Source organism: Sus scrofa, chromosome 14, assembly GCF_054392235.1.
Source record: "Sus scrofa isolate SSC_HxYL_T2T_F1_AM1 chromosome 14, Sscrofa_HxYL_maternal_Yorkshire_Landrace_v2.0, whole genome shotgun sequence".
NCBI classification, from domain to species: domain Eukaryota; kingdom Metazoa; phylum Chordata; class Mammalia; order Artiodactyla; family Suidae; genus Sus; species Sus scrofa.
In genome coordinates, this window is record NC_139396.1 from 148,413,057 (window position 1) to 148,436,162 (window position 23,106).

At 33.1% G+C, this 23,106-nt stretch overlaps 1 protein-coding gene and 1 long non-coding RNA gene across 10 annotated transcripts in view; one reads left to right on the forward strand and one right to left on the reverse strand.

Moving 5' to 3' along the window:
- ATRNL1 (attractin like 1) overlaps positions 1-23,106 on the forward strand; it is a 770,027-nt gene that overhangs the window by 334,158 nt on the left and 412,763 nt on the right. For all 9 annotated transcript variants that reach the window (XR_014826351.1, XR_014826350.1, XR_014826353.1 and 6 more), the window contains one exon: positions 22,441-22,502. Coding sequence is in view for 4 of the 9 variants with exons in the window: in XM_084994465.1 (XP_084850591.1) it covers positions 22,441-22,502 (62 nt within the window). In the remaining 5 variants the exon portion in view is untranslated. The remainder of the gene's footprint in view (positions 1-22,440; positions 22,503-23,106) is intronic.
- The window catches only part of LOC146397080 (uncharacterized), a 412,496-nt gene that overhangs the window by 317,850 nt on the left and 71,540 nt on the right, over positions 1-23,106 (reverse strand). The window lies entirely within an intron of this gene.

A 23,106-nucleotide genomic window follows, 5' to 3' on the forward strand; every position in this document is an offset into this window, starting at 1 on the left:
CCATTCATTCTGCTTTTTATTTCATTTATTTTGCTTTTAAAATGTTTTCTGATTCTTCACCCCTTCCCTTAATTTTTAAAATATACTTATAGGGATAATTTGAAATTGTTGGACCTGGGGATATTGGCTACTCTGACAAGTACTGCCTGTGGGGGAAGGCCAGACCCCAGTCAGACCTAATGACTCAGGTGGTAGAAGAGAGGTTGAAAATGTCTAAGATGGAAATCACCAGGACACTTGGAAACTGTCATCTCCAAAAATAAACACTAGACTTTCATATCCAGCTGCCATCTTGATATCCCCAGTCGAATGTGTAACAGGAATTTCAAAGACAAACATGTTCAAAAATATAGTCTATGATCTTTTCTCAAAAACCTGCTTTAGCCCATTGCATTATATGCATATGGAGAACATCCAGGACTGGCTGCCACATGTTAACAGGGACATCAGTAAACTGGGGTACATCTTGAAGAAGTAAACTGAAGGTGGGAATTATATGAATAAGGTTTATTGAGTTGGAACTTGTATATGGATTGCAATTTTAAGGGTGGAACTCTGGAGAGTGGAATTACAATCAGTCAATAGATATTATAGAGAAATATAGTGCAAGTTAAAGTAAAATTTCTAATGAATAGAATAGAATAGGAAAGTATAGTTTTCCAGGCTTAACAGTGATCATTCTACTTCCAAAATTAAGTAGAGGCTTTATTACAGTTATAAATATTGTAGAGAAGATTTATGTGTCTTTCTATCTCTAGTATTTTATGATTCTGTGGTGTTTTTAGTCACACTATAAGATTTTATATTTTAAATAGATGAGAAAGTTTTATACCACTTAAGTATTAGAATGCTCACAGCGATCGATAATGTGTTTAATTAATGAAGTTTCTTATTAGAGACTTTAAAGCTATTGTCACGTGCATCCTTTGTTTTAGGTAGGCGTTAGATTTTCTGGAAAAGTCAGGGCTGATAAAATACAAATAGTTTAAGTGCAGTTTGAGCAGGGAAAATCAAACCATTTCAAAAGAATTTTGGTTACTATTGGTCTGAATGTGATAAATATGCATATATCAAAGCACATGGAATATTTTATATGTAATATAAATTGTGTATATCTATATGCCCTATCATCTATTTTTAGATTTGAGGTAAAAGAGAAAATAAATTGGAAGTTGTTTTATTATAAAGATCTTGACTGAGAGTATTAGTATTTGTATTATATTTTCAATAAAATAATTGGTTTCTCTATTTAATAACATTTTATATTTTATTAAAAGTTGCATTATCAATTTTTTTGTTTTTCTACCAATTTCCTTTCCCTTTCCTCAGTAATCCCTTTACATTTTTAAATTTTATTTTGTATTCTTTTATTATTCAGTAAAGTACTTTAATGTGAATTACATGACAGTCAGTCCTTGTGAAGTAAAGACTGCATGTGAGTAAAGATTGTGATGATCACTGAGTTAAAGGGCAAATTATGATCTCATTCTAACAGCATTATAGCTGCCAAAATCTGTATAATCCATGTTTTTTAAAATATTTATGATGTTTGAGGAATAAACATCTTTGTTGAGGAATTTTATTTTCTTTTTTTGTAGGTATTGTACCCTTTTTTTTTAAACTCCATGATACTCCCTGTTACTAAGTATTATAAAGGCTTAATTCTTAGAGCATCATAAATCTTATTCTTACCAGTAGGATTCTAGAAATCAAGATAATGATTATTTTTTTTCTGTAAGATACATAGTGTGCCCAATAAATTAGGAAATTTTTTTTTTTTGTTTTTTTGTTTTTTTTGTCTTTTGTCTTTTTGTTGTTGTTGTTGCTATTTCTTGGGCCGCTCCCGCGGCATATGGAGGTTCCCAGGCTAGGGGTTGAATCGGACCTGTAGCCACCGGCCTACGCCAGAGCCACAGCAACGCGGGATCCGAGCCGCGTCTGCAACCTACACCACAGCTCACGGCAACGCCGGATCGTTAACCCACTGAGCAAGGGCAGGGACCGAACCCGCAACCTCATGGTTCCTAGTCGGATTCGTTAACCACTGCGCCACGACGGGAACTCCTAAATTAGGAAATTTTTAAGTAGATGGCTCTTTGTACCGAATTAATCAGACTTGAATTTGGCCACTGAGAGGAAGCTTCTGTCATTTTAACATATTATTTGATCAGTTTTTTAATTTAAGAAAACTGTTTCAATTTAAAGTAAATTATTCTAATTTTAAAGTTTTCCTTCATTGTCTTCAATAGAATATTTTATATTTTAATTGCCAACCACTTCAGCATTCAGACATCCTTACAACTTCTAATTGTGACTGTAAGACACATACCATGTTATGTGATAAATATCCATTAATGTAGTAATTAAATAGGGAATTTTTTTGAATATTAGGAATTATGCTATTGAGTTGGTGTGCATCAGTTTCTAGAGTAAGATTTTTTGGGGTAACATTTATTCTTTATTGACATGTAATGCCATGCAATTAAATCTTGACAATAAAAAAAGAGAAAACATTACTACTGTTAATGGCAGTGCTAATAACTTGAAAAACAGAAGGAATGCATAGAGCTTAAGTACTTTGCATTCTCCTACAATAGTGCTGCTCATCAACACTTATACATCACTGTTTAAATTAAATTAAATTAGATTGAATCTAAATTACCTGTTTCTGAGTAAATGGGATTAGGTAATTCACTATTAAGTCAATCTGCAAACTGATGTCATAATTTCGATTTGACTTTTAAAATGAGAATGATGCTAGGAATCATTCCTCAATTTGCATATCTAATTTCCATGTAGACTAGATGATAACCTCTTGCTAATAATGGTTAAGATATATAGAACAAAATAGAGAAAGAAAGGAACTCCAATGCTGATGTTTGTAAATGTTTATCACCAATGTGTTAGTATTTTGAACATAGAGGACAACTCATTTGAGCACAAAATAAGATGGTAAGCTACTGGTTAAACAGGTATCAAAATAGGGAGGTTTCATCTTGTGCATATGGTTTGAAAAGTAACGCTTATAGGAGTTCCTGTTGTGGCTCAGTGGAAACGAATCCAACTAGGAACCCTGAGGTTGTGGGTTCGATCCCTGGCCTCCCTCAGTGGGTTACGAATCCAGAGTTGCCATGAGCTGTGGTGTGGGTCACAGACGTGCCTCAGATCCTGTGTTGCCGTTGCTGTGGGTGTGGCATTGGCCGGCAGCTGTAGCTCTGATTTGACCCCTAGACTGGGAACCTCCATATGCCAAAAAAAGTAATGGTTATTATATGAATGTGCTGATAAAGATGTCCTTGTATAATTTTTTTCCAAATTACCTCAAAGGACACATTATAATAATTAATAATAATTGAATTATTACTATTATTTGTTGTTATTATTGTCATCCAAGTTGTTATAGGCTTGAGGAATTTATCTTATATACTTTCAAATGTAGTTTTAACTTTAAAATTTTTTTCATTAAACCTGTTAGCACAGTTCAAGAAGTAGCATTGAAAATTGTTAGTCAATTTATCAATAATTCTAATATTATTCTACTAATCAGAAAATGTAAATGTGAGGAATATATAAAATAATACTTAAACATTCTTATAGAGAGACATAGAAAGATGTTATAGCAAGTGCAAAATAAGATTGGCTATGATGGGTACAGATGTTCTAGACATCAAGAGAAAGAAGATATATCAAGTTTATAATGTCAGAGTTGAATAGTAAAAATGAGACCATATTGTTCACAAAACTGAAAATATTTACTATCTGGTTCCATACAGAAAAAATTTGTTGACTCCTTATATAAAATATTCCAATGCTATTCTTTATAAGCAATAAAATTATTTGAATTAGATAAGATAGTTTAAGTGTGAAATATGTTTCTAAGAAAATGACTTATAGGAGTTCCCTTCATGGCGTGGCGGAAACGAATCCGACTAGGAACCATGGGGTTGTGGGTTCAATCGCTGGCCTTGCTCAGTGGGTTAAGGCTCCAGCGTTGCTGTGAGCTGTGGTGTAGATTGAAGACACAGCTTGTTTGCTGTGGCTGTGTCCTAGGCCGGCAGCAACAGCTCTAATTAGACCCCTAGCCTGGAAACCTCCATATGCCGCGGGAGAAAATGACTTGTAAAGAAACTTTTCAGTCTTTTTATTTGTAAAATAAATGTAAGTAAAGAAATTCTCCCACTTCTTTATAGTAGTAATTTTTAAAAAGCAGTTCATTTTCCTGTGAAATCTAATTAAACTCTTAAAAGTTCTCATTAACCATCATCACCTCATCGATATTTACCATCGTAATATAATTTGATCATATAAACTGCCATGTTTTTATATAAAACAGAGCAAACACTTTTGTTTCTATGTATTTTTTATTATTATTTTTTAAACTAGGAGTTCCCGTCGTGGCCCAGGAAAAAAGAATCTGACTAGGAACTATGAGGTTGTGGGTTCGATCCCTGGCCTTGCCAGGTGGGTTAAGGATCCCGCATTGCTCTGAGCTGTAGCTGGGAACCTGTGCTGCTGTGGCTCTAGCGTAGGCCAGCAGCTACAGCTGCCATTCAACCGCTAGCCTGGGAACCTCCATGTGCTGTGGGTGCGGCCCTAAAAAAAAGGACAAAAAGACAAAAAAAAAAACCACTAAAATAATTTTTCATCGGACCATACATTTCCATTGTAAATAGTTGGAAATCTGAAGTTTAAAAAGTAATGTAGACTAAATATCCTTTTGTTCATTTATGTTTTATTTGGTAAATTATTTTTTTGGACTTGTTCTTTTTCTCCTATGGAATCTGTTCTGCTTATGCTCTGTGTCTTTAATTGGAGCATGAAATTTTTGTTTAGAGGTCTGCAAAGAAATTTCTATTCTCTTAATTTCTTCTATTTCAATGGTCATATTCCCTTTCTCATTTCTGTGTGTGTGTGTGTATTTTTGATTTTCCTTCTTTTTTTTCTTGATTAATTTACCTAGTGGTTTTCTTATTTTATGTTTTCAAAAATAGGATTTTGATTTAATTAGACCTCTTATTCTTCTATACTTGCATCATTAATGTTTTCTTTTACCTTTATTATTCTTTATTATTTCCTTTTATTTTTTCTTAGCTTACTTTGCTTTACTTTGTCGATCGTTTTGTACTTTTAAGTGCTGGAAATTTATTTCATTTATTTTAATTTTATCATTTTTATGAAAGTGTTTATGCTATGACTTTACTTCTGATTACTCCTTTAAATATGTCCCATAGATTCCTTTACGTAGTCTTTTTTCTTTTCGTTATTGTTAAGAAATCATATAATTTCAATTTGCCTTTCCTCTTCTACCGAAGGGTTGGTTACTAGAAATTAAAAAAAAAAATGTGGAAGGACCCTTTTGTTTTGAGTATTTGTTTGTAATTTTGTTTCATTACATTGTAATCAGAGTATACTGCACTATATTGTTGTATTAAATCCTTTTAATTATTCTGCTTGTTTCTTTTCTCTTGTAGTTTTGCTCCATATAGTTTTGCTGTGTTATTTGGTCCATTACTAGTAGTAGTAGTAGTGGTAGTATAATTTCAAATATTCTTGCTATGAATTTTGACTTTTAGCATTAAAAAGTGTTCTTCTGGAGTTCCTGTTGTGGCTCGGTGGGTTAAGAACCCTCTTTGTTGTCTATGAGGATATGGGTTCCATCCCTGGCCTCACTCAGTGGGTTAAGGATCTTGTGTTGCTGTAAGCTGTGGTATAGGTCACAGATTTGGCTCAGATTTGTTGTTGTCATGGCTGTGGTGTAGGCTGGCAGATGCAGCTCTGATTTGACCCCTAGCCTGAGCACTTCCATAAACCACGGGTGCAGCCATAAAAAGAAAAAAAGTAAAATTTTTTTTAAAAAAGTGCTCTTCTTTTCAAGTTTCGTGCTTTTTGGCTTTACTTACAATTTGTCAATATCAGGATCTCTATCTTTGCTTTCTTTTTGTTTTCATGTGCCTGGTAAACTTTTCTCTTTTTATTTCTAGCCTTATTGCATTGCATTTATGTATTAGATTGGGAGAATGGACATAATCCTATCGAGTCTTATAAGTCATGACCACTGTTGATCTCTTTGTTATTCAGGCCTTATTTTATTTCTTTCATTAGCGTTTTGTAATCTTCAACCTGTGTGTTTTACACATATTTTATCAGACTTATTCCTAAGTAATTTTAGTTTTTTAATACTATTATTATATAATTTTTTCATTCCTGTTTCCAGCTTTTTATTGTTAGTACTGATTTTCTTTGAGTTACAATGGGGTTATGTCTCAATAAACCCATGGTAATTTGAAAATATCACAAGTAAAATGGTATTTAATATACCCAACCTATTGAACACCATAGCTTAAACTAGCCTACGTTAAATGTGCTCAGAACACCTATATTAGCCTATATTTGGGCAAAGTCATCTAACGTGAAGCTTATTTGGTATCAAAGTGTTGAGTATCTCATTTAATTTTTGGAAAGGGTACAGAATGTTTGGAAGTGTCTTGGTTGTTTACCCTGGTGATTGAATGGCTGACTGGGAGCTGTGGCTCACAGCCCCTGCTCAGCATCATGAGAGAGTATCTTTCCACTTACCACTAGCCTGGGAAAAGATCAAAATTTCAGTATGTGAAGTATAGTTTCTACTAAATGCATATTGCTTTCATACCATTGTAAAGTTGAAAAATTCTAAGTCAAACCACGATCATCTGTATATAGAAATGCAATAGATTTTTGTAACTTTAATTTGTATTTGGCAAAGTTGCTAAATTCATTTAATATCTATATTAGTTTTGGGGATAAACAATCATAAAGGTAGTTTTATTTCTTCCTTTTCAATTCTTTCCACATCTTTTCTTGGTTGATTCCACTGGGAAAGAGCTTCAGTGTGGTGTTGAGGAGAGGTGGTGAAATCAGACATCCTTGCCTTGCTTCCAATCTTAAAGGGAAAACATTTTTTCTTTTACCGTTAAGTGTTATGTTAGCTAAAGGTTTTCTAAGAAGCTCTTTAATTTAGTTAAGGAAGTTACTTTGTCTAGGAACTTTTTTTTTGAGGCTTTTTTTATATTAAGAATTAATGTTGAATTTTTTCAAACACTTTTTCTGCATCTGTTGAGATGTTTCTTTGGTAATTCACTTTCAATCTTGGCAAATTACAGGGATTAATTTTGCATGTTGAACCAGGTTTGCGTACTGATTTATTACCTTTTTATACATTGCTGGGTTCCATTTGCTAATATTTATTGAGGATTTCTTTCTATGTTAATGAAAGATATTTGTCTTTACATGTCTTTTTCTTATAATTTCCTTGTCTGGTTTTGTTATCAGGGTAGTGCTAGTCTCATAAAGTAAATGTTAATCAAAGTGTTATCTACTTTTCTATTTTCCAAAGGAAAATGTGTAGAATTAGTATTATTTCCTACTTATATATGTAGAAGTTTTTAATGAAGCCATCTTTGCCTATAGTTGATTATATGTAGTTCTTATATATATGGTTATATTTAGTCAATTATAGTTGATTTATTTTGTTGGTTTTATTGTGTTGTTTGAAGGTTTTAAACCAGCAATCCAATTTGATTAATAGTTATAGTTCTATTTAAGTTATTTCTTCTTCAACAAACTGATTATTTTGTATATTTCAGTTTGTTCATTTTGTCAAGGATGTTGAATTTATGGGCATTAGATTGTTCCAAGGGTTGTCATATTATCCTTTTCTGTGGCATTTGCAAAAATGTTCTCAGTTTCATTTTTTATGTTGGTAATTTATGGCTTTTCTCTTTTTTAATTTTATAAGACTAGAGATTTACCAAATTTATTGATCATTTAAAAATCCTTCTGAATTGCTCAATCTAATAAAGCTATCTACAAAAAATCTACAAACATGAACTCATTGTTAGTTTAATATAGATACCAATGTTTTTACATGGAAATATTTATAGATATGGTTGTACACAGAAGGTAGTGTATATACATATATGCACATATGTATTTTCTTGTTCTGTCAGCTGAGAGGGCACAGAAACAATAACATAGTAGTATCAACAAGCAAACCCAGTGCCAAGATTTTGGTTTCTAATATTATCCTCCAATAAGGGGAACCAGGACTCCTTGAAGAAATGGTTGATTCATGAACTGGGGTAGGAAGTACACAAGCTGAGCCTCGAGTAACTTATAGTGCCAGAAAATAAGGAGCTGTTAAAACAAAAACCAAAACACGAAATTATGGGAATATATCAAAAGGACACAAGAACCAAATGAAAGAATTCCCAGTGGTCAAAGCTGAAACAATTTCATAGTAAATTAAGGTAGTATTGGATCATAATGCAAAGTATATAGTAGTTATACATGACTCCATACTGATATAAATGACTAAATAGATAAATGGAAATTTTTTGTGCAGAAGAATACCAAATAATTTATGTAGATAAGCTGTGCTGAAGAAGATGGTCCATAATTTCCCACTTCTCAAGTGTTGGTTGTACATAGGACTTCCTTCCAAACAGTGCAGTATGGAAAAGTAATAAAACGAGTAACTTTAGAATGGGAAACAAGACCTCACAGACACAACATCAGCTAGGTTAACAAGGTCGACATCAAAAAAGTAGTATGTAATGTTGACAGTATCTACCTTTGTTATGAAGTGATAAAAATTGCGCTTAATCTCCAAAGACCCATAACCTCAGTCTAATCAAGACAAAAAAGTCTTGCAAATGCCATTTGATGGGTGTTCTACCAAATGCCTTACTCTTACTCCTCAATACTATCAAGATAATAAAAACTAGGAAAATCTGAGAAATTTTCATAGCCAAGAGGTGCTTAAGGAGACATCAATGCTAAATATAATTTGGTATCCTTGATGGTATTCTGGAATAGTAACAGGACATTAGATAAGAACTGAGGAAGTGTGAATTCATTATGGATTTTAATTAATAATAAGCTATGTATATTAGTACTGAATTATAACAAATGTAATAATTTAAGATATTAATAATAAGGGAAACTAAACATGAGGGTGAATGGGGACTCTTTGTACTATATTTATACTTTTTCTATGTTTCTAAAAATAGTATAAAATTGTTTAAAAATTAAATGAAAATGAATGGCCTAGAATATTAAAAATAAGAAAATATTGAAAGACTTACACTATGTAATTTCAGGACATGAGGTTTTGATGAAATGATAGACATATAGAGCAATGAAATAGATTGGATAGTCCAGAATAGATTTGGTCATACATGGTTGGTTTATTTTTGAGAGGGATGGCAATGTAAATCAATAGAAAAGTTTTTTCCCCAGAAATGTTGCTGGAAACAGTATAACTATTGGAAATAAAAAGAGTTTTGTTCCTTATCTTACATGCAAAAAAATTACTTTAGAATGGATTGTAGACCAAAATGTCAGAGCTAATAACATTGTTAATGTCTGCAAAATAGTATGGGCGACAAACCTAACTAATTTGGGATAGACACTGACTTTTTATTTATTTATTTATTTTTATTTTTGGGCCACACTGCGGTATATGGAAGTTCCCAGGCCAGGGATCAAACATGTATCACAGCAGCAACCCGAGCTGGTTTAGTGACAATGCTGGATTCTTTACCCATTGCACCACAAGGAAACTCCGACAATGACCTTTTAAAACAAAGAACAGAAACAGTGAAACAAAAAATTGATTGGAAGAACTTCACCAGAATTTTAAAATTCTTTTTTTCATTCGGCATATTTAAGAAATTTAAGGGTGATCCAGAGACTGAGAGAAAATAATTAGAATACACATATCTGACAAAAAAATAGTTGTTCTGGAGTTCCTCTCATGCTGCAGCGGAAACGAATCTGACTAGGAACCATGAAGTTGCAGGTTCGATCCCTGGCCTCACTCAGTGGGTTAAGGTTCCGGCATTGCCCTGAGCTGTGGTGTAAGTCGCAGACTCGGCTCGGATCTGGTGTTGCTGTGGCTATGGTGTAGGCCGGTAGCTGTAGCTCTGATTAGACCCCTAGCTTGGGAACCTCCATATGCCACGGCTGGGGCCCTAAAAAGACCACACACACACACACAAATTTGTTCTATATCTTGGTTGCAATTATATGCTTTGTAAAAATTGCCGAAATCCATCATTATATCCACTTGAGTGGAGGTTATTGTATGTAAATTATACCTCAATAAATGTGTTATTGGCATTTCACTATGAATGTATTGCAAATATTAGTCTTTCTGGATTTGATATATTTAAATATATTAAATATATTTGTCACCACAATATATGACATGGCAAAATATTTCAAGAGAGCAAATTTGTTATTTAAATTGTAGTTTTCTCAGACTTCCTATATCATGTATAGTTTTGAAATTCAAAACTAAAATGGTATAAATTGAAATTATGCTACAAATTCTCTCAATTCTGTAACAAAAAATATTTAGTATTCATTTAATGAATTAACATTACAAAGCTGTACATTCATGTTTTATTTTAAGTTCTAAAGAGTCAGTTTCAAAAACGGGTGCATGATTTATTTTGAGTCTTTTCCAAGGAGGGTAAGTGGAAGAGTGTAGTAAACAATATAAATCAATATTAAGTATGTAGAGATATTAAAACCCTAAAAGTAAAACGTATTGAAACCAAAATATATATAATACCAAAAAAAAAAAAAAAAAAGTTCCCGTCGTGGCGCAGCAGAAACGAATCCAACTAGGAAACTTTAGGTTGCAGGTTCTCTCCCTGGCCTCACTCAGTGGGTTAAGGATCCGGCGTTGTGGTGAGCTGTGGTGTAGGTCGCAGATGAGGCTCAGATCTGGTGTTGCTGTGGCTCTGGTGAAAGCTGGCAGCAACAGCTCCGATTAGACCCCTAGCCTGGGAACCGCCATATGCCGCAGGTGCGGCCCTAAAAAGGCAACAACAACAACAAATATATATATACATATATATATAAGCTATTCATAGTTAACAAAGATAAAAATAATAAATATCATAATTTTAAGTTTTGCATATATGTGAATAAATATGTAGAATATATATCAGAGATCATATCAGTATATATTTATTCCCTTAAGCTCATCTTATTTAAGTCTGACTTTCATATTCCTATTTGGATATTTTACTTATGTCCATTAAAAGTCATCATTTGGCATAATCAGCTGTTTCTATTTTTATTTTTCCTACTTTTTCATACACCCTCCTAAACCAAAACTTTCACTTCTTCTACTTAAAACCTGTAGTGTAGATCAAAGCACCCCAGTCCAAGAGAGGTGACGACCTCCGGGTGGTGGGAGTTTGTTTGCTTTTACATTTTCTTCTAATTTATTATTGATCCTCATTCTTCAACATACTTTCTTGCTCTTTCAAGAGCTTTGGGAAAGGATTAGGGTGAGAAAGAAGCAAAACTTCCTGGGTTCCTGGTTTGAAATGTGAGATCCTCGGTTGGACTCTTTTTCTTTTTTTTTTTTTTTTATTTTCCCACTGTACAGCAAGGGGGTCAGGTTATCCTTACATGTATACATTACAATTACAGTTTTCCCCCCACCCTTTCTTCTGTTGCAACATGAATATCTAGACATAGTTCTCAATGCTATTCAGCAGGATCTCCTTGTAAATCTATTCTAAGTTGTGTCTGATAAGCCCAAGCTCCCGATCCCTCCCACTCCCTCCCCCTCCCATCAGGCAGCCACAAGTCTTTTCTCCAAGTCCATGTTTTTCTTTTCTGAGGAGATGTTCATTTGTGCTGGATATTAGATTCCAGCTATAAGTGATATCATATGGTATTTGTCTTTGTCTTTCTGGCTCATTTCACTCAGTATGAGATTCTCTAGTTCCATCCATGTTGCTGCAAATGGCATTATGTCATCCTTTTTTATGGCTGAGTAGTATTCCATTGTGTATATAATAAATCCACAAATAACAAGTGCTGGAGGGGCTGTGGAGAAAAGGGAACCCTCCTGCACTGCTGGTGGGAATGTAAACTGGTACAGCCACTATGGAGAACAGTTTGATCATACCTTAGAAATCTATACATAGAACTTCCATATGACCCTGCAATCCCACTCTTGGGCATCTATCCGGACAAAGCTCTACTTAAAAGAGACACATGCACCCGCATGTTCATTGCAGCACTATTCACAATAGCTAGGACATGGAAACAATCCAAATGTCCATCGACAGATGATTGGATTCAGAAGATGTGGACTCTTTTTCTAATGTGAGGAACATTAGGATTCTTCACAGGTAACCCACATACACTGGAGCTAATTTTTAATGTGTGTATGTGTACAGCAATTGAGAGGATTTAGCTGTTATTAAACTTAGCGTCATAAGGAGGCTATTCTTCAGCCTCTTCAGCTGCTTTATTGCCCCGAAAACCTTTCGATGGAGAAACTGGTATTGAAAGAAACCGATTACTCAGGACTTCACAGTGAATTGAATTGGAGGCTGTATTCTATTCATGTAATACCTAAATAGCATTATTTAGATCATCTAAATTACTATATTATTTAGATACTTATGTGAATCTGTAATTAGTATAGCCAGAGTAAGTGTACTGTGTAATTGAAAAAAAAATCAAAACATGAAAGTATTTATGAATGAATGAAAAGTCACCATAAAGAAGTTCCTCAGAGAGCAAACTGCATCATAACTGTGCTGTTAATTTTATACCAAATCTGGAATTTAACAGTACTCAGCACCATCAGATTTTATTTCATATATTGGATTCAATGTAAATGTTATATTTACCAATGATTTAGGAAAACAACCCTCAAGGATAATATAATATTAAAATATACTACAGGTGGTATTGACCTCTTTATTTTTTTTTATCTCTTTTGCTCATTATTTTCTTCTGCCTAGTGTCCTCTGAGGTAAAGGACCTGCTCAAGACCAAAGTTGAAAGGATTTCCTAAATTTAACCCCAAACCCCTGTAGTTATGTTAAAATTATCATGTAATTTTAACTCTGTTTTCTACTACATCAAATACCCATATGATTTCATAATTTTTTTTATTGAACCTCAACTTAAAACTCAAGTTTTAAGTTTTATTATAATAAAACCTAAGTTCTATGATGGCATTGTTTTTGATCTAGTTTAAAAAAAACTGGAAATTTTACATTTAGGGGCAAAAACATCTGAGCAATTGTGGGGACCTACTAAATCATCTTTGAAAGCACTTTATTCTAGAAAGCACCCAATTCACTGCATTCTGGTCCATTAGTCTAGGCTTAGTGGAGAGAAAAGAGTAGAGATTTAACCTTAAAAATATCCAAAATTAGGTATCTGTGGAAAATGTTCTTTGAAATTTCATTGTTTTAGTTGTTTCCTTAAAATTATTAATGCCTTTTCAATGCAGATGGTTTTACTACTTATTTAGTAGGAATACATATTTATGAAAAATTGATACTTAAATATTACCACATGCTTTACTAAGACCATTGGCTACACTTGCTATTTTGAAGTCTTAGATATAAACCTGATTTCTGACGTTTTAGAAGTAGGATTAAATGATGAAGTTGGTTTAGTGAACATTACTGTTTAAAAGGAAGCTCCCATTTGATCACTTAATGAATTATAGAGGAAAAGCAAGCTTGTGGAAAAATGTAATTTATAAAACGTTGTGTTAAAAGCATAAATTACATATAGACTTCCAGATTCACCATTACTCTTGCTGTTTTATATCTTTGATTTTTTGAGTTAAAACCTGAGACTCTTCAAGAAACCTCATAAATATGCTAGTAAAATAATTAAGAACAGGTAGCAGTACAAATGCAAAGTTTTGTCTTGTCATTTTAAAGGTTATGTTTGTTTTACACATAACAATACTGTTTTTGAAAAAATATATCCTTTAACTTAAAACTGTTTTAAAACGTTCTATTTAGAACATTAGGTACATCTCTAGAAGATACTGCAGTTCATCCACTAAACAGCTATAAGTACAAATGCTAGGTTCTTTGCTAGTTGCTAAGAATATATAACTATGTATTGTAATGCCTGACTTGAAATATCTTGGAGTCAAGTGCAAAGAAAAGACAGGTATGCTAATTATCACCGTACACAGTGATTAACTGATGCTAGGAAAGTGTACAACTTAAGAATTAGGGTCAGAATGCATTGATTTCCATTTTAGGTCCACCGCTTGTTACCTGGATAATCTATAAACCTTTGTTTCCTTGTGTAAGAGGAATTTAATGGCATGACATATTTTATGGGGTTATTCTTTAGATTAAATATGAGTGTATGCAAGCACTTGGTACAGTGACTGGGCAATAAAATAAGCACTTTAATAAATGTTAGCTCTTTTTAGTGGTCCTGTGGTAAAAAGATATGGTAGGAATGAGAGGTGTACAATTCAGGGCCACCAAACAGAATCTAAAACCACCAGGAAATGAGTATTTCGATAGGAGTTACCCAAGAGAAGGTGTTAGGGCAGGAGGGGATGGCTTGTGCAAAATGAAGTACAGGGGTTAATAGTAGTGTAGTCTGATCAGACTGCAGTGCTAATGATGCTCTGCTTCAAGAAAGAAGCAAGGGCCAAATATTTCAGATCATTGCCATTTCAGGGAAGGTGGAGTCCAAGATGAAAGTAATGGAACAACACTGAGGAAATTTAAGTGGGAGAATTAAGGATTGTGATGAGGGGAATTATAGGAGACTCCTTAAGTTTCAAAAAGAGCATTTTGCCAGCTGGGTGAAGAATGATCAGAGAGTTATGAAGCTGAGGACAGAAGGAGCAGTTAAGTTTTTGCATGAAATAGGAGGAAAGTTACAAGTGCCTTTACAAGGCGTTTATTTATTCTAAAAAGAATTAGACCCACTAAATATCTATAGACAACATTCAAGGATTTATAATCAGAGTAAATTGTATAGTATTTATGGAGACTTGGCCAGTATATTTGTTCCCCATGTTTTTATGCAGAAATAGGTATTATTCTCCTTTTAAAAATCATCTATTTTCTGTTCAGTGATATTTTTTGAAATATTACTTTATCAGGAATGATACAAATCGTATTATTAATATGCAGTGTTTAGTTACTTGTAGGAAGTTTATGTTTATCTGAGACAGATTATCCTAGTTGTTCTTATCCATTAATAGTTAATTTAAGCCCAAGTTTGTTTTTATTTATTTTTTTAAAATGAGTAAATAAATGCCTAAGGAGATTTTGAAACCTTGCCTGGAACATAGCCTGGTTGTCTTTAAGGTATGACTAGATGACTCACTTCCATTACTTTACTCTGCTTTTATATCATCATTGTTAGTATACAGAAATGCAGCTGATTTCTGAATGTTAATCATGTATCCTGCTGCTTTGCTGAATGCATTGATCATTTGAGTAGTTTTTCTGTATATGGTATGTTATCTGCATGCAGTGACAATTTTACGTCTTCTCTTCCAATTTGGCTGTCTTTCATTTCTTTTGTTTGTCTGATTGCTCTGGCTAGGACTTCCAATACTATGTTGAATAAAAGTGGTGAGAGTGGGCATCACTGTCTTGTTCCAGATTTTAGTGGGAAAGCTTTCAGCTTTTCTCCATTGAGTGTTATATTTGCTGTGGGTTTGTCATAAATGGCTTTGATTATGTTAAGGTATGTCACCTCTACACCCACTTTAGTAAGAGTTTTCATTGTGAATGGATGTTGGACTTTGTCAAGTACTCTTTCTGCATCTATTGAGATGATCATGTGGTTTTTGACTTTTCTTTTGTTAATGTGGTGTATGATGTTGATTGATTTGCTTCTGTTAAACCAGAACCATCCTTGTGAACCTGGGATGAATCCCACTTGGTCATGGTGTATGACCTTTTTTATATGTTGTTGGATTCAACTGACTAACATTTTGTTGAGACTTTTTTGCGTCTATACTCATCAAAGATATTGGCCTATGATTTTCTTTTTTGGTAGTATCTTTGTCTGGTTTTGCTATTAGGGTAATGGTGGCTTCATAGAATGTCTTTGGGAGTGTTCCTTCTTCAACCTTTCGGAAAAGTTTGAGAAGTTCCTCTTTGTATGTTTGGTAGAACATGTCATCATTGTGAAGGACCATAATCCAAACAGCGGATTGAAGAACCTCTATTTTACTTTTGGTTTGTTAGGTGAATTTGATCATTTTAGTACATGCTTTTATTATTTTCACTTTTGTATACCTCAGTGTTGTATCAGAGTTTATAGCAAGCTGACATTTTGTACAAATACACCAATTTGTCCTTCATAATAAGAACATTTTTTCCTCTCTTACAAAATCTGACATTTTGTGGTAAATATCAAGCTATTAATCTACTTCTCTATCCAAGTGCACTTAATGCAACTTTTTCATCAAATCATAAAGTCAAAGTGATGATCATTATTATTGTTAATGAAAAACATAGCATATCTTTAATTCAAGTTTCACATTTTGGACATGTCTTCAATATAAATGTGCCTTTAATCTCAAATGGACAAAATGTGTTATCACTGTTGCTATAGTTTCAGCTGTTTTTAACATGTCATTTTATGGATTATTTGGGGGCACTTTAAAAACATGGAGAAAATGAGGATATTATGAAATTTTACTATTAATTGGTTTCCTGATTTGGATTAATTTGTGTAATTATTGGATATCTAGAATAAAATCATTAAAGAAAAGAGAATTTCAAAGGTGCATTTTTGCTGACTAAAGTTTGAAAACTAATGTTAAATTCTTCTTAAGTAAACTTGTATTTTTCATGCGAATGACCACAAAACCAAATTGGAACATATTGATTATCTGTAGAAGGCCACGCAATAGACATAGCATCATTCACAGATTGAATAGCAATCTTTCTGATTAGACAGTTAGAAATTTTAGAGTCAGAAATGTACCTTATCCACTGGAGATACAGTTTCAGGGAAAATACAAATTTATAGAGTGTTGTTTTTGTTATATCAATTCGTCTTACTGTTTTCTAAGTAAAATTAGCTAAATGACACTCTTTTAAAGCTGTCTTTGTTTTCTCTTTAGTTAAACAATTTCTCAGGTAATACCACCTGTTTTAGATCAGTAGATCATATTTTGAACTAAGTTGCCTTCTGAAAAAAATCTCTAGAAACATAAGGAAAAACGTTTACTGTTGAATTTAAGAAACTGAGGTAAAAACATGTTAGGAAACCACTTCTGGTATCTTGATTTCAAAATATTTTATATTCTAGATAAAATTGTAACTGGTGGATCTTATACAAATTTTTTTATGCTTATAAACAAATGAAAACATTTTATACAGAAGTGCATATTTTAATGATATCTGACCTCTACAATAAGTATAAATTTTATAAGGAAAAATAGTATTTTATGATCTGAAACTAGCTGGTACTTATAGGCTATATAATGATTTATAAATTAAATTGAAATAAGTATATACTTAATTATTTCTGAAAATAACATCTGTCCTCCTTCCTTTCATGGCTTTTAACAAGGATATTTAAATTCCTAAGAATACTCTTGTGCTAAAGTTTGCTATATAAATTTATTCATTTATTCATCCAATTTTTTTAGATGCTTACTATGTGCTATGCACCAAATACTGTTCTTGATACTGGAACGGTGCCATGAACAATACCAAAAAAGGCCAGTATTCTCAAAGAATTTACATTTTAGTGTGGACAGTTATTTTAACTAGAGTTCGACCAATCAGTAAGATAATTTTAGATTGATTGTAAAAGAAGTAGGTTCACAGAAGGGTGTAGAAGAAGAGAGAGGGCAGACACTTTATGTAAGTGTCTTAGAGAAGTGTGATATTCAGGGGGGCCAGCCACATGAAGACCAATTGCCCACCAGCACTTGGGTGGTTCTCCCTCTGGTGTACTTACTCCTTTCTCTGTGGGTCTTCCAGTTTCTTTGGAATGGGTCTGGAGTTGCTCTATATTCTTTCTGGGTAAATACTGTGAATAGTCAGATCCATTTGCACCTAATGCTAATATCATTTCTTTCTGCTACCCCTGCCTTTCTCTCCAGTTTGTTCTCAGCACTTCTGCATATTTTTAGACACCAAGGAGTGATTTCATATGTTCTTTTTCATGCATGTGTATTTTGCACATTTGCCCCCAAACATGATTTTTGTTCCAAGTTACTTAGTTATAAGGACACAGAGAGGGCCAGCAAACCTTGATAAAATCCTGCAGTACCAGTCTCAATCTTATGCTTTGCCAGTCTAAGTTTATTTTAACACTGTTGGTTATTCCCATTGTTTATGCATCGCTTATCTTGAAGGAATGCAAAAGCCGTTATATGTTAAAGAATGAAAGTGGTAATAGTGATTTACAAAGAAATTAGTGGCAAGACCCATATATATATATATATATATTTTTTTTTTTTTTTTCCCCCTAAAAATGTGTCACTTGCTTTTTAAAGATTTCTTGGCATTGTTCCTCTCCCTAATTGGACCTTCTTTCCTTTGTTTCCTTTTTCCCCTGCTCTGTTCAATTTTGATTTCCTTTCCAACAGTTTCTCCTCAATATGGGTACTGTCCTGGAATAGAGATTTGACTGGTTGCTTTTGAAAATTCATGTGGCCCAAGCTGTTCTAGCTCCTTTTGGAACTTCCCGAGGACCCTTTACACTCATATGCTCTTGGAATGAGCAGATCCACTTCCATTTTTACCTTCTGTATTCAGATTGGCCTGCCTGATTCCAGTGAACACCTTTTGGATTTTCACGTTGATTCCCTCTTCCTACTCCCACGCTGATTTTGGCACCATGTATGCCTTGTGTTGTGGCCCATCCATACCTGTTCATGATTTGGCATTCAAGAGGGGATAATTTTTCATTTAATTTTGTTGAATTTTTTTTCATATGTATGTATTTGACTTTGCAATTTAGTTACCATAGGTATATAGATAGATAATTTTGATATGGAAACTCAAGGTTATTAAAAACTATGCTTCCACTCCCACTGTCCACCTAGACCTCTGCTTCATAGATTATATTTCTTAAATTTCCAAGTAGTTAAACTTCTTTTGATTATATTCAAAATTCAAAATAGTTTTGATTTTTATTTTAATCTGATGATATAGTGCATAAAATCACTACCATTTAACATTTTAAAGTAGTTTCTCTGCATAGTATTTATTGCCCACCTTTCTAAATGCTCTATGAATTTAAGAAAAGATTTTTTTCCTGTGTTACCTGTGGCTGATTATTTTTGCTCAGTTTTTTAACAGACCTTTTGAAAGTCCAGTCTGTAGTTGCTGTCTCTACTTCCTCACATTCCATGCTCACTTTGTTTCAATTAACATCCCCACCTCATCTGTGAAAGTGCATTTAAGTTAGGCACAAAGTTGATGTTTTCAAATTTAATAGTCACATTCTCATTCTCATCTTATTCAACCAACAAAACCGTCCACTACTTCCTTCTTGCAACTTTCCTTTTCCTTGACATCCTTGACACAGCACTTTCTTTGTTGCTTCCTTCCTGATGGATCACTTACTTTTTTTAACTCTAATAATGAGGTGGCCTTGAATTTCCTCTTAGAAGTTTTAAATGTGTCATATCTAATCCTTTACCATGTCTCCTCATGTTTATGCTAAATTATGTGCCCATCAACCTAGTTTTGTCTCCATGGCTTCTACTCTTGTGCAAGCTGCTATCATCTCATAACTAGAAAAATACAATATCCTTATTTTTAACATCCTTGCTTTCCTCTGTCATCCCTTCCTCAACCAGCAGTTGGAATGATTTTTTTTTTCCTTGAAAGTTAGATCGTGTTACTCCCTGGCTCAGCAATTACAATGTAAAACTTTTTATCATGCCAGGGACCTAAGTGAATTAACCCCCGTTTGTCACTCTGACCTTACTTTTGACTACTCTATCCCTAGCTCTCAATACTCCAGCTCTTGTGACTTTAGTTTCTCAGAACATCTCTATCCCAAGCATACTATTCCTTAAGCCTGGAATCTGCTATTAATGGATCTTTGTGTGGCCTTACCTTCCTTATTATTTGTATATCAGGTCATTTATCATGTCTTCAGTAAGGCTATCCCTAACTATCTGAACTTAATTAGTCACACATCCTTGCACTTCCTATCGCCTTGTTTTTTCTTAACATTTACCACTATTGGAAATTATCACATCTGCTTTTAAGTTTACCTGGTTATTTTCTGTTTCCTGCTATTGGTTATTTTCTGTCTCCCACTATTGGGAGAGCAGGGATTTTGTCTTATTTTCAAGGGGGTCACCGGCTCCTAGGACAGAACTTATGTAAATGTTTCTTTGAATATTTCTTCATATTTTAAATGACTGAATAATTTTTTTTGTCTGCTTGATCATATAGGTTCTGAATGAGAGATATGTATCAAAATGTTATTCCATAATTATGTTATTATCTACTTCTCTTTGTAAGTGCAGATATTGTGTTTTTACTTAGTTGGACTATGTTTGTGGTGCATAAGGTTTATTACTTTTAGGTATTCTTTATGCCTTATACATTTTATTTGGCAAGGTTTTATGATTTTGACTTTAACTCTGCTGTTAATATTATCCCTCATGCCTTTTTTGGTTGTTTTTAAGAGCCTGCTCTTTCATAATACTTTATATTTTGGCTGTAAATATGTTATTGCTATAGATGTGTTTTATATATAAAAATGAAGCTGAATTATGCTTTTTAATGTGTTGTGGAAGTCTCTTGATGAGGATTCAATTTGTTCACATTTAGTGCAGTCCTTGTATATATACTTTGTCTTATTCCTTTATTTTTATTTATTTTGCTATATGTATTAATTTTTAATTTATTTCATCTTTTCTCTTTTCCATACATTTGCTAATTTATTCAAGCCCTTATTGAAGCTCATTTTTCTTCTTTTTCATTTAGATATTTCTCAAAACTGTTTACTTTCCTATTCCAGTTTATCTTAAATCAGTTTCATTTATTATGATTTCAAAAATAATTATCCTTTGAAGATTGTCCAGTTCTCAGTTGCTCTATTCAGAATTCTCTTCCCATGGATTTAAGTTACTGGTGACAATATTATTTGATTAGCCCTGTTTCTAAGACACTTTCATGGACAATGCCTGGGGAGAAAATTTATCTCAATCTTTTACATTTTAAAAGATTTTTTTCCCTAAATCTCTAAAAACATTTTCACCTATAACCAATCTCCTATAGCAATTATCTTTCCTCAGTCTCTGTGTATTTTGTAATTCTTAAAATGCTTAGAAGCCTTTTGGAAATGAATGTTATTATACTCAAGCTTTCATATATATACACCAAAAATTTAACCATCTTCTCAACTGACTGTTCTTTATTTTACATGAGAAACGATGATGTTATTTTAGAATGCCATTTCAGTTATTTGCACTGAAAGCTGGGGCAGTTATGAGGCTCATCTCCATTGTTTTCCTTCACTTATGAGTTATACCCTCCTCTGCCTTTTGTCTCATGTCTGAATATGGTATAGTTTTCTAGTTGTTTAGGACAAGAGAGAAATCTCATTCCTTTTAGTCCATGTTCCTTGGAAGTGGAAATTCTATTACATGTTTTTGAAGGATTTTCAGAAGAGATTATTAAAGGAAAAGGAGATTTCAAAACCTTAATTAACCATTGTTCATCTTCAGCTGTCAGGGAAATTCACTTATGCTGACCATCCTCTTTATACATGATGTAAAAATAATATTTATTATATTATACCTACTATATACCGGATACTATAGAATTACTTTCGTTTCAATTAACTCAGTTAATCTTCCCTCTAACATTATGAGATTGGTGCTTTTGTTATTATCATTCACATATGGATCAAAAATAGGTTAAATAGTTTTCCAAAATATTTACATCTAGTAAGTGAAAAGTTGGGATTTAATATCAGATTTAAGATGCTGCGTTATTGACCAGTAGGCTATATAATACGTCCTTGAGAATTGTGTTATAATATGATCTCTAAAATATGAAGAAAAGTGGAGAACAACTTTCACTTATTGACCTGTTTCTTCCCTCAAAATTTACTTCTTATTACCATGAAAATATAAATAGAGGTGACATATTTTGTTCTTTGAGGGGGTGTAAAACAACGTGGGTGTATGCAGCTTCTCTAGACAAGGATATGTAGGAAAAACAAGTTTCCTCAGTTTCCTTAATAGAGTTGAAATTAATTTTTTGGCATACAGGCTATTTATCAACTCTATTGATAGAAAATGTGGTCATTATTAGGTAAAGAAACTTACTTGCATGTTTTAGTTAGGCACATTTAATATGCCATAGGATTTCATGTGAAAGTCTTAGCATACATTCCCGAAGTAATTTTATAATGGTTTTGTTAAGCCATTTAATGTTTTGTGCAAAGTTTATCATCAGTAGTTGAATATATTTGGTGTTCTAGAGGAAGTTTTGATTCCAGCACATATCATTTATAGGATGGTGATGCTGATTTCTTGATGCTTTAAAAATGTTGTATTTAAAAATGCCATGAAACAGCACCACTTCGGAGAAGACCATATATTCAGTAAGTTTCAAACTTTCTTTAATTTTGATTTTTCAGATTGCATTCTCACAACACAATACAATCATGGATCTTGTGCAGTTTTTTGTCACCTTCTTCAGGTAATTTGCTTTTACTGACGTTGAATTTGTTAAATCTGTATTCTGATATATGTTCTATCAATCTGTTAGGTATTTTGTCAATTTTTTAACAGTAAATATCATATAGCGTGTGTTGCATAGTTTTATATGCTGAATATATACTGTAGAGAAAAAGAAACATATTTAAACTATACTTTTGCAGGATTATTTTGTTAGTACTATTTAATAGCTAATGGATTCAGTGATAACCCTGTGTTCCCCATCATGTAAGTAATTAAAGCCTGTTTTAATTAATGGAATTAACAGTGCATTCACCATGTGGACTAAGTACATCTCCTAAAATTCAAATCAAGAATTATTTCTTAGGTAATTATCATAGGTGCTTAGCAAGGTGCTAAAATCTGTAGAGGATGAGAAAATTGTGTATTTTCTGTCCTCAAAGAGCTTCTAATCTGGAAGTACCAAATATGACTTTGCGTATGAACATTAGCTATTTGAGACATTAGCATTAGGTTTATAAAACATGGTTTTATAATTAACTTTGAAAATGCTTTGTATATTAAAGTTAAATAGGGCTCTTTTCATTTGTTTTTGACTTTTCATTTGTTTTTAACTGACGTTACTT